The sequence below is a fragment of the Falco biarmicus genome, chromosome 11 (genome assembly GCF_023638135.1).
Source record: "Falco biarmicus isolate bFalBia1 chromosome 11, bFalBia1.pri, whole genome shotgun sequence".
Taxonomy (NCBI): Eukaryota; Metazoa; Chordata; class Aves; order Falconiformes; family Falconidae; genus Falco; species Falco biarmicus.
Genome location: NC_079298.1, coordinates 34,098,531 through 34,111,426, shown reverse-complemented (window position 1 = coordinate 34,111,426; position 12,896 = coordinate 34,098,531). Strand labels below are relative to the sequence as shown.

The following is a 12,896-nucleotide window of genomic DNA, read 5'->3' as shown; positions in this document are numbered from 1 at the left end:
TTCACAGCATGGCTGTATTCATTTAGCAGATGAGTGCTTTGACTTGCTTTCAACTGAGTGAAAAAATTCATTACCACATTAGATACAATCTTTTTTTACTTATTTGTTTCATAAGGGGAACACAAACCCAAGTAGCTTTGGACAGAGATCAGCATCAGGACACTGTGCCAAGCTGTATTTCTCCTTCTCAATTTAGAGGCTACATGTGGTGGCCACTTGTCTGCCAGCTCTGTACCAAGTTGAGAATTCCACAAAACCTAGAAAACAGGTCTGCTACCTCTTAAAGCTCAGCGGGAGCCACAGTCATGACGTGTAAACATTCAAAGTTGGCCCACATGTACTCTTTTGGGATGAATATCAAAGCCTGTTGACTCCTGCTTTAAAATACAAGCCATCCATTAAGTGTAGTGAGTGCAGAAGAAGCTTCCTTTGAGGGAAGGTTATTTGCAAACAGACCACAGAGTTTTGTGCTTCCCTCCAACAACTGTCAGAGATGGAATATTGGACTAGATAAGTTATCCGTTAGCAATACCTAACAGGATTATTTCCAGAAAATCAGTAGGCAGGTGGTTTGTACAACCACACACTGGAGTCAGCTGTTTTTTCTGAGAATAAATGTTCAGTCTTGAGACATGGATTCTCTAACTCCCATTTAACTCTATAGAAACTTCTGCAGTTCTGGTAACCAATATACTGCCTCACTACTAAAAAAACTGTAGTAGACACCTCAGATTCGGAAGAAGAAACATAAAAATTTCCTAGATGTTGCAAAAGAATTAGAGAAAACATCCAACAGGAAAAAAAAGAAAAATGTTTTACGATTTTTGTAGCTGAACATTCTCTGACAGAAGAACAAACCTCATTTAAGTAGGCACAAGAGGCTCAGCTTTTTTAAAAAAATTATTATTAATTATGCTACAGTATGTTAATTCACTGTATTTGAACACAAGCAAAAATTTATGCCCCAGAGGTCAAGTGCCGTATCTTCTAGATTTAAAGAATGTCACACATCAGTCACTAGTTGAACACTACGTAAAGCTTTTGAGAAAATGAAGTCACTTCAAGATCACTGTTCAAAATATTCCTGCTAATATAAATAAACCAAACAAGGAGTAATAAGTGCACCTTTAAACCATTTAACTTGGGGATGTGGGATTCCAGTTGTTTTACACTCCATAACAGTTGTGTCTCCAAGAGCAACCAGAATTTCACTTTGAGCTATGGTCAATGTTGGGCCCTCTAAAAAGAAACAACATAGAAAACGTGAGTTCCTCATCCAAAGCATACCCCATTTTTAAGATATAAACGACAAAAGACTTTAATTTTCTCTTGTCATATGGAAGAATATTTGCACTGAAAGTCAAACATGCTTAAAAATCATGTAAGATGATAAATAAACACTAGGAAACATGAAAAACTCTGATTCAAAGCACCTGGATCAAACACAGAATAGACAGGGAATTTAAGGATAGAATCAGAAAAGTTTAACCTGTAGAAAAATAGAAAGATTAAGAGTCACTCTTCCTCTCCAGCCAGATGTCGTATGTACTCTGCTATCAATGCATTAAAATAGTGTTTAGAGGACACAATTCAGATGAGGACTTCAGAGTGCTAAGCATGCTACAGGAATTTACAGAAACATGATTCTCTTCCAAAGACCCGCTCAGGTTTGCAAGCTTACCCCCCTTCAATATCCAATTTTTTAATTTTTTTTTTTCTTAAAAATACCATAAGGAAGAAATAGTAAGCCCCAAATATCACCTAACAACACTACTCAGATGTGAACAAAAAACAAGTGACATTTCTGAGCTGTTCAACATCTTGTCTGAGTTTTTTGAAATTTCTACCAGTATGATCTGCATAGCTCCAATTTTAACAGTTCCTCCCTGATGATGTATTACTTTGCTTTTTTCAACTTCACTACATTGTTTCTTTAACTTACCAATGTACGTAAGGATGGATGTCTGTTTCTCTGTCCCAGCTGAGTTACTTGCCAAGCAACCATAAATCCCTGCATCTTTTCGAATTGCCTTTCTTATGATTAAGGTGCCCTCTTGGGTCAATCTATACCTAGGAACATGCAAAGGACCAACCAAAATGATTAGTTAAAGAAAAAAGAGTAACAGTTACATCCACATTCAAAGCAGCAACATGACTAGATGGTTTATAAAAAGGTATTGCTGGTTTGTTCTCATGATAAACAACAAAATATTATTATGTCTACCAGAGGATATCAATGCATTTTGTGAAGAGTTTAAATTAATCTTGTAAAAAGCCTTCTGAAGAAAACTGAATTATTTCTATTTTAGAGATAAGAAAATTGAAATTAAAGTTATAAAAGTGAAGGCTGAGGTGCTATTTGAAACAGTCAGACTCCTGTGAAAGAAATAAGAGTATTTTGGCATTCCTCAAAACTGCTTTCTCACATAGGAAAAAAAAAAACAACCAAAACAGAGACAGCTGTAAGCCCTACCTGCTCGAACCAATAATAAACATATCATTGTGTGTCCATACTATTGTCGGCTTTGGATAACCCATTGCAGAACACCTAATAGACACTTCAGAGCCTTCTGTAAAAGTCTGATTCTTAGGTGAAATGACAACCCTGGGTGGTTCTAGTAAAAGAAATAAAAACAATGCAATTCAGAAGATCCAATTTAGAAAACACAGATTATAAACAACTTTATTCCAATTCTCAAACAGCTCTACAGTGAAAAAACAATCCTACTGAAGGCCAGAGCCCACTTGTTTCCTCTCTTCCTCTAGTACAGTCTACCGAGTCCTCAGCATAAAACACGTATACCTTTATAAAAGTTAGTACGTCGGGATTCAGGGTACAGAGACCAAATCAATTCACGCACCTACACGGTTTCCTGTATTCTGAGATCCAGAATTTGGAGCACCAGTTCTGCTGGAAGCACCTGGTCCATGAACCTTCCCCAAGTTCATTAGTTTTTCACTTGTAGATTTGATAAAAAGCTGCCAGAACCAATCAAAGTTCACCAACATGATCCATCAAGGTGACAAAGCCAGACTGAAAAAGGCATAGGCTGTGCGGGGTTATCATTCCAAATAGAAACCATGAGAATATTGGTGGTTTCACATGGATTGAACTTGAATGTAATAATTAACTCTGATTTCTTAATGCATGCTTAAAAATCAGCAAAGCAGCAACAGAACCAATTTTGAGAAATATAAAACAAATTTGCGGTGATTCCTGAAAACTAAAGCCAATGACCATAAATCTTCAGGCAGGCCAATGGTAAGAACATAAGCAGAGTGATAAAAATAAAATTAACAATAGACGTGCACACACAGAGGAAGAAATTAACAGCAAAATAATGTTGAAGACCACCGAGTCTAGTGTTAGCAATGCCCATGGACGTTCTGGATTTCAGCTGGATTTTCACCAGAAAACTGACCGGTGAACTTCATAGAATGCATTCCCTTTTATCCTTAGACAGATTTCCTCAGTAAAAAAGACCACCAAAACAATTCCCTGTGGCAACTGACATTTTCTTCTATGGTACATACAATTTGGTTTTACTTACAGTGGCAAGAAAAAGATCCACACCACTCAATGGGTGGAAAAGTAGCAACCTGTAGTACCAACTAGTGCTACTTCATCTTTGTTAGGGCATGAAACCAGCTACTATGTGATCAGTAGTATCAGTCTTCATCTTGGCAACTTTGCCTTTTGCTAATCCACACTGCATTAACATCTATTCCTCCACAGCTGATCTTTTTACTAGCAACCATGGAATGAAAAGCCTAAGCCTAACTCTCCCTTTTTGGGGAGTAAAAGGGGCTAAATACACTAACTACGGAGGTACCTTGAATCTAGGACTGCTTGCCTAGCGGTTTTTTATTAGCTTCAGCGGGAATTACACCATCCTACAGACTCAGGTGATGTTTGACATGTTTTCATGGCTACTAAGGAAAAACATGTGTAGGAGCCAGTACACACAATATATTTATGCATGGCATAATCCATCAAGGACAAGATGAAGGTGTGATGCTGTGCAACTTCCAGCTGAACAGTATAAATCTTTCTAGTTCAGTCTGTCATAATGCAAACAGAAACAACTCAGACTGCTACTACAAATACCTTTCTGGAAGAATTAATACCATGCCCTTTTCATCATCATTGCAGGGAGGGAGATTATTGTCTAAGTTCTGTGTTGCAATACCCTTTGCTTAAAAAACTACTCACTAAAATCCACAGTGTTTCTGGCCCAGAAGAGCAATCTCCCTGCAGAAGATTGTGCTGCTTCTAGGACGGAGGTGAAGCAGGTTCTGCCTCCTTGCAGGGCAGAAACCCTGAGGGTTTGAACCAGCAGGTTTGTAAGTGACTGGCATTGCAACACAGAACTTGGAAAACAATCTTCCTCTTCACGATCTCAGCACACGTAAAGACAGGGGATTAGTGACTGATAGAAAAATGAGATAAGGAGAAATTAAATAGTTTTCAAAGGCTCAAACATCAAATTAAGAGCACAGCTAAGAACAGCAGGAGATCTCTTCATCTTTTACATGGAAAATTTTATCAAGGGTAGCATAGGTTTAGGAAACACAGATTGGTGAGCCTATAGATACTATCGACTGAGCCACACTGCTGACTTTAACAAGGTGTCAGTACCTCTGCAGGTCCAAACCCACTTGATCACAAGGACTAATTACAGCACATCATAGCTGCAAGGCAGGGGAGCACATTACTGTCCCATGGATATGAGATACAGTCATAGTTACTATAGAATTATTTGTCCTGCAATACAACTTACTGGATAGGAGAGCAAGGATCCCAAGGAAATACTAGTTTTGAAATAAAACTAGTTGAAGCATCAGTACACAAGTCATAGACATAACTTTGATGTAACCTTTTTAGTATACTTTTATTTAAAATATATGCACTATGTTTTGTGTTTGAGTTTCATGAGTATTTCGCATCTGTTAGTGTTTCGTGCAAACTTGTCTGCATGCCCCTACTAAGCACATGAAATTCCTCTTTCAAAGAGAAATGGAATTGCTGCTGTGAGGAAAGCTCTTTGATGCACTATGGCACCCGGTGCTCCGGGCAGCAGTATTATTAGTGTCAGGACTGGACTGTTTTCATGGGAGTTTATAAAGGATTTTGAGACCTGTAAGTAAAAGTCTAGGCAAAACCAGACAGCTATACTGCCCAAGAGAATCAATACTTTAAATAATAAACAGCAACTAATTTGCACTAAGTTCCAAACTTGTGAACACAGATGCATATAATGCCTTATTTCCTTTCTTAAATTTGTGTCCGTTAACCTTCCCCAAGTTCATTAGTTTTTCACTTGCAGATTTGAGAAAAAGCTGCAGGGTTCTCAACAGTCTCTCCCATGTTTCATAACGTTTCTGAAACCTATACACTTCCAGAGGAAAGGCACCAGAGGAAGGCAGAGCCATAGTTCCAAAAGTCCTAGGATTAAACCCAAAAATGGGGGGGGGGGGGGGGGGGGGGCGCACAGGCAGGGAGAGGCAAGAAATGGATCCAAGTTGCAGAACTGTTCTCCAGTGATTCACAACATGCACAGACTTCTCAGCTATTTTTCTTTTGTTTTATATCCTGCCAAGAGACACAAGGAGATCCCCTGCATGCTCTGGTCTTCAGGAAGGTCTCCTCTCCGTGTCGATATTAAGAAACTGTTTGTTACATGTTATGCTTTGGCAACACACCATTGCCCATGCAGTTATTTTCACACAATGATATTATCAGGTGAGAAGAAGAAGATGGAAGGAATATTTGTATTTAACATATAAGCAATGGAATGAATTGGGAAGAGTCAATATACACAGCCATAATAATCAAGCTACCAGCTTGAATCAGTGAGGCTACATTTACCCATTTGCCACTAATTAACCACCTTGTTTTCTTGCTCAAAGGCCAGCCACCAGGCAGGTACACAGAACAGGCTTTCTTGTATGACAGGTCACTGATTTTTTTTTTTGCCTTGTTCTTTGTAGCTTAAAGGAGAAGATTTGTATATGGGCAAGTGAAGCACGAGCTCCTTACAGTTGCAATCCCATTCAAGGCTGTAGAATAAAAGTTTTTAGACAAAACAGACCATGGGTAAAGCTTCTCAAGTGAAAGAAAGTTGGTGTGAAGATTGTAACTTGAATATTAGGGCCATGGATTGTTACATTAAAACCATTTGAAGCAGTTAGACTTAACATGAAAAAGGATCAGCAAATACCATTTTTTTTTATTTCATACAACATAAAACCTTCTTGTCACCCTTTATTAGAAAAAAACAGACTTATTGCCAATGTTTTTCAACAACTTTCTGCATACTTTTTCAACAGAAACATAGCCCAAAAGCCACCCTGCAGATATGAGTAATGGATCATTCAAATAACGTACCAATATTTTTGTGCAGCACCCCCAAGATTCTTTCTTGCCTTTTACACTAACAAAAGTTTTGGAATAATTTTTTTGAAAACGGAATGGCTCAGCCTATTCAACTGACAAGTAATGCACTAACAAGGCTAAATAAAAACAAATGTGTATCTAGATTAAAAAAACACCATGTAGGAATGCAACTATGGCAGTAGTTTGCACACAGTTGTTGCAAATTTTTTACAAGGGTTTGATTTTTGTAAAATTTCACTTCCTCTAGACCTCAGAGTAGGCATCGAGATCATCCTGCACACACACAGGTACCGGTAGAGAGTGGATGGAGCCCCATCCTCATGTCCCGTCTGTTCACTAGCAGCCCTGTGTACTTACAACCCATTCTTGTTAGCATCAATTAAATGGGTCTGAATTGACTACTTGGGTTTCTAACTACCAAGATACTACAAGAGCAGTGCTTATCACAAAGCTCTGTTTTTAGTAATGCAGGAACTGTAGTGTTGGTGTAAAAAAATAATTCTCTTCAGACAAAAGTCCTGTGTGACCACAGCAACGCCTACAAATTCTTGTGTTACTGTGAGTTTTATGGATATGCCTTAGTTTTCCCATGTGGAAACATAAATGGAAGGAAATGGCTTTGATCTCAAACTGTCTAAAAACCTACATAATGTTAGTGTCAAGAGTGCATACTGGGAAGGCACAGGGGGGAAAAGATCCAACTCCACTATTATGATAGCTATTAACATATGTCAGTGAGACAGAAGACTGGGACTATGAAGAATTCCTCCCAGAGCACAGATTTTCATTTTGATGTCAGATTGGGTACAGAATTCACATTATATCCCATGTTATGAAATAACACCACAAATACAACACATAACCCGTCACTACATTTGCACAAGGAATCCTCTCCATTCATCTGACTTCTATTAAATTTAAATCATGTTTTAGCAATATACATTGGAATTAATATTCAATAGAAAAGTGTGGAAGAAATATTGTATATAAACAGAAAAACTGACAAAGGCTCCTGTTTGAATAGCAAGCTCAGAACAGATTTCTTACAGCATAAATAAAGATGAGAACATTCAATGGGGATAAACAAAAAGTAGCCTTCAGCATTAATCAGCCTGTCACATTCATCTGTACTTTTGGCATCAACCAAGTGAACCTAATTAAAAAGGAACATTGTCTTTGGACATTATTATCTCGCTTCATTCACTTGCCAGCCATCTCAGGTAGCTGCCAAGTTCCCACTGATCTCCTTCCCAATCCACCCTCAACCACGCAGAAGCGCAGGGGTGTGTCGTCCTGCATCATCCCTCGTCCTGGCACTGCGAAGGCGACGCTGCACAACAAACCACGGAAACGTCTGCTTCCATAACTGCTTCTGCATTAGCTCAGGTGAGCAGTACACAGCACTGCCACTCGCGGTTGCTTTTGTCAGACTCTCCATGAAGCTTCCAAGGACCTACTTAACTTCTGTAGGGTAAAGGGGGAGAGTTATCTTCTTGTTCAACCAGTGAGTATACACAAGCTGCGATTTCACCTGTGCCAGCAGCACCCTCTCCTACCGCAGGACAGAACAAGTTGATCTGCTGTGCTATACTACGCAGCATCCAACCCACAACAAAGAAAGCACGCTGTGAAAGACAAGAAGGGAAGGAACACCCATCTTCTCTCTGTAGCCAAAAGAACTACTTCCCAAAAGACATGTAGATATGCACTACAGTCAAAGAGACTTCTCACCAAGGTCGTTTTTCATAACCTCCCTGCACTTCCTTTTAACCTGGTGTTCACTGACTGCATGCACACTATCAGAAATAGTTAAGCACCCAAGTATTTACTGGCTGTGAACAAGAGGCCATAAAGAAAGCATCTGACACCATACACACCCCATGAGTGACCTTTTCAATGGCCTTCCTGCAGGAGAACAACCTGCAGAAGGAAAGTACAGAAAGAAAGGCAGCTCCTTCCTCCTCATGTCCCTGTCCAGGTTTGTACTCAGCCCTAGAAGTTGGCAGGCTCAGGAAAAACCACCCTGTGAACACCTTTATAAATGAATATTAAAAAGTCAGGCTTCCTGCTCCAGCAGAGCAGCACTGACATGCTGCAGATACAGTACTGGTTTTCCAAGGTGATGTTTCTTTATAGAACATGAAATAGGGGACTTCAGCCTCCAGAACTTAGTGGGTTCCTTCTCAGGGGACATGTCCCCATCTTCACATAAGAAACACAGTTCACTTTATTGAAATGTAAACTGAACTTGCTTGTGCTCCTGTGTATTACCAAGGACTACACACAGCCCCCCTAGAAGGGTTGCAACTCCAACACTTTCTTATAGCTACAATACTTAACAGTTTAATTAATAAAAAGCACAAGGAAAACTGCTGCAGTAACAGAGATCAAATATTCTGCAAGAAGCTAGTTTCCAAGAGATCCACATAGTCTACTGCCTTGAACCAGAGGTTTATGTAGGTCAGAAGCCACCTACAAGTACTGATTTCTAGATGTTATGGTTCCATTCCTCCAAAACTCCTCTTAGAGATCCTTCTGAAGGCCTACATTTTCTGTGAGAAAGCAAGAAAATGCCGAGCAAGAAATCAAGTGACAGAAATTAAGATGAATTACACTGATTTCCTGTTTAATGCCCTAATATTTTTTATCTTTCATCAAGTTAGGACTTAAATTCTTTGGAGTAAAAACTCATCCTACATTGCATAATTTGAATACTATAAAAAAAATAAAAAAAACTTGATCACTTATTAGCTAATTCATCACAAGTTCAACAAGACACAGAAAATGTAAAGGTATTTCTAGCCAGATGAGCATGTTTTGTTTGTCTTGCTTTTCTACTGATCTGTAGAGGACTTCACCCAGGGAATATTATCAAAATAAACCTCCCAAACAGTAAATTCAAGCCAACTCATGAAATCAGGCCATAAGAATGGCTAGTCTAATAATGCAAACAATTTTTTCCCCCATCACTTCCCTTTCACTGAATCTAGAAAAAAAACTCTTAAGAATGGCGGCTGTATGGAGAAGACAAATGAACTTAGGGATGCTCATTCATTTTCCTGAGTGGCAGAGTACTCCAGAGGCTGCTCAGGCAACTCCTGACCCTTCTGCTAACCTGCATTTCTTGTGCAAGAGGATAGTTTCTGAAAAGCAGCTTAATGACTATCATTAAGCCTGCTGTGAATGACAGTTAGGAGCTGGGATATGCATTGATTCATCTTCTCTTTCTTTCAAAGAAAACTGACTTTTGCATCACAGAACATTGCCGAGAATTCAACTGTTTTACTTCCTGCTCTAGCAAGGGTGGAAGCATCACAGTGCTACCAGATAGGAGGTAGGAACTTCAAAATACGCAGCTGAGGAAATAATATCAACTCATCTTCTCAGACAGTTCCGAATAACCTAGAAAGCAGTACAGAAGGCACTAAACTGCTTTTCATTCTTTAGGACAGACACCTTGCATTTAATTAACTTTCTAAGTTTGAAATGGTAAGTAAAGCAGTAATACTTCTATTTTATTCCCTTCCTCATTTTCTCCACATTTGAAGAACTCAGTACGGTATAAAAAATTTCTCCTTGCCCATTACTGTAGTGTGCACCCATGTACCAAAGTGAATGATATTCACACAATCAGTTATATAGAGATCTCAAAGGACTAAGATGTTTGTTACTGTAGTGTCTCTTTTCAGAGAAAAGAGCAGAGGATGTTCAGGGAACCAAGCACTGGGTTACACCTAGGAGGTAACTTACTTTTTGTCCATCAAGGCAGTCTCTTTCCTGGAATTATTGTAGATACAAAGTATAGGCACACTGAAAGTCCTGTTGTGTTTGTTCAGTTCTCGTTTCTGCTCCTTGTGTGGGATGTACCCAAGTATTACCATTGCTTTGGTCACATATATTGTCTCCTGTGCAATTTTTTTTTTTTAACCTGGATTTCAAGCGGTTAGTTGGCTGGTAGGTGCCCACATCAGCTACCTACAGTAGGCAGCACACTTGCAACTTGTCAATCTAACAGGTCCCACGTTCCGCCACTGCACGTTTAATGTGGTTGACTCCACTGACAGGACAGTACTCATCACGCATTGGCTTGACAAAAGATCACTTACAGCAATGACAATATTTCAATGCTCAAAGTCAAGAAATAAAGTTTATGTTTAGGTACATGGGTGGGTGGAACATGCAATATGCATGCTTACTTCTTCCAGGTGCGGCTTAGGTGCTTCTAGGACTTCCCTGCTAGCACAGATCACTCTGAATTATTGAACAGTGCTACTCATAAGCAAATGCTAAAAACACCTTCCAGTTGTGATGGTGATACCAGACAGGCATTGCAACATTTTTAAACGTTCAGCAAATAAGCAGGTAAAGGAAACCCACCCTGCTATGGACAAAACAGTAACTACAGCATCTATGATTTTATTCTACCTGTACATTCAGGTAAAGAAATACATCCAAACTGCTGACCTGCACGCTGTTCTTCGGTGATCTCAGTGCACAGCAACTGGCACTTGATTACCTTAGATGGATCCCAATAAGACAGATTTTCAGTGTTGCTTCATTTCTTATTAATCTACTGCTGGAATTCATCATATGCTGAGATTACTAAACTCAAACATCTCTACTAATTGCCAACATAAACACAAGCAAAAGCCCTAAGTTTCTACATACTATTCAGCTGTGCTGTAGAGGCAAAAGACTGTTGCAATCCTTAAAAGAAGTGTTTCATTGTCTAAGCTTGCTTACTTACACCACAGAACACGCAAAACCAAGACTACCATGAAATTACATTTAGGATCACCCAAATTCCAGGGATCCGAGTTTTGATTTTGTATTTAAAATTCTTGGAGGGGGAAAGAAACAAAAAAACTCACCAACCAACACCCAGAAATCAATCTCTTCAGCATGCACACTGTTCCAATTTAAAAAAACCCAACCAACTAAATTTCTCAAATATACACATAAGTAATACTGAATGGGGGTGGGTGAAAATACCAGACTACCAAAACACACCATATTAATTTAACCTGATAAATATGCATATAGCAAACTTGTATTTTACCTACAAGACTGTAACAAACTGGAAAGAAAAAGTTTACACGCTCATGGAATTTCACTCATCAGTGAGAAATACATGATGGAAAAGTTTTGGAAAAGATCATTAGTGTTTTGCACTCCTGGCCAATCTCTAGCCTCACATGGGTGCAATATGTTCCTCCAGGCTTCTGGTAAATTATATGAAGCACCTGAAAAACAGGTGAATGCCCTTAAAAATTTTTATGTTTCCATACAAGACCAATCTGTTAGGAGGACTTGAGCAATTCACACTATGTAGCCACCATCTAACGACGACCAAAGATGAGCATGTACTTTAAAAGTTAGTCATAGCACTCAATAAGCAGCACTAAAATCCTAGAAAGGTTGAGAACTTATGTTCCTTGAAACTGCATTCAGTGACCTTTCAGACTGCTCTGAGCAGATACCACCAATCCACAGGCACGAATTTTAAATAGGATCTTCATCTAGCTGTGCTCACTATTAGTGTGGAACAACTAGTGACTTACTATAGCATGTTCTCTTTAACACAGAACATGCAACTTGGGGGAAAAGTCATCTCTCACTCAAGATTTTAGTCTCTATTTGTACAGCCACTGGCACAAAATCAGATTCATGTTCTCTTTCAGCAATGGCAGCATCAAACCGAAAGCTTTCAAAACAAGGGTTTACTACAATCCATTTAAGCATGTAAAGCAGATGCTGGGTTATTCGTAGAACTACCAAGATCTGTTCTCTGCCTTAACTCCCACTTCAGAAAGAAAAAGGGGATGAAAGCAGTGTACATTTTCTGATCCAAAATTCAGAGATATGTCACTGTCCCAACAATAATAAAGGGCTCCAACATGAATTTAATTTGACATTCTGAATTACTTGCAACTACACAAAGCACAAACCCATCTCAATGAATTCACAGGACTTCAAATTTCTCTTTGGAATATTAATATTGATAACACTATAAAGCTTTTACCGCTTACGTATAGCCATGCTTTTACTTGCTTGCTGCCAAATAGAAACCGTTCTTTTGAACAGCTTTTATTTTAGACCCCAAGAAGCGCTACAGGTTGTACATGACAATCACCCAAAGTACCTCCAGATATCTGATAGAAATCATTTTGCCCAAGGAAATTAAAATGATCACAAATAATAGTGCATACAACCATTCTGATACCATTGGGTTTCTTCACCTAGACGTCTGAAAGGCTGGCAGTAGATTACTTTTACCAAACAGAGAGGCAGACACTACTGCAGAAATCTGAGTTCAGCTACAGCTTAGCATTTCCTACATATTTATTCTGTTCTAACCATCATTCACCAAAGAAAACATGACTGAGATGCTCAACTAAGCCTGTCTAAACTGTCCAAGAGGGTGATCTCAGAGACACTTTAAACCTGTTAGCAACACCAGTACCAGCTGAAATGTAATTCCCAACTATTTGATATAATC

At 39.0% G+C, this 12,896-nt stretch overlaps 1 protein-coding gene across 1 annotated transcript in view; it reads right to left on the bottom strand.

The window, feature by feature from the left end:
* HMCN1 (hemicentin 1) overlaps positions 1–12,896 on the bottom strand; it is a 202,539-nt gene that overhangs the window by 115,478 nt on the left and 74,165 nt on the right. The window contains exons 12-14 of the mRNA XM_056356040.1: positions 2,474–2,615; positions 1,943–2,070; positions 1,126–1,239 (exon numbers count right to left, since the gene is read on the bottom strand). Of these exons, the coding sequence (XP_056212015.1) occupies positions 1,126–1,239; positions 1,943–2,070; positions 2,474–2,615 (384 nt within the window). The remainder of the gene's footprint in view (positions 1–1,125; positions 1,240–1,942; positions 2,071–2,473; positions 2,616–12,896) is intronic.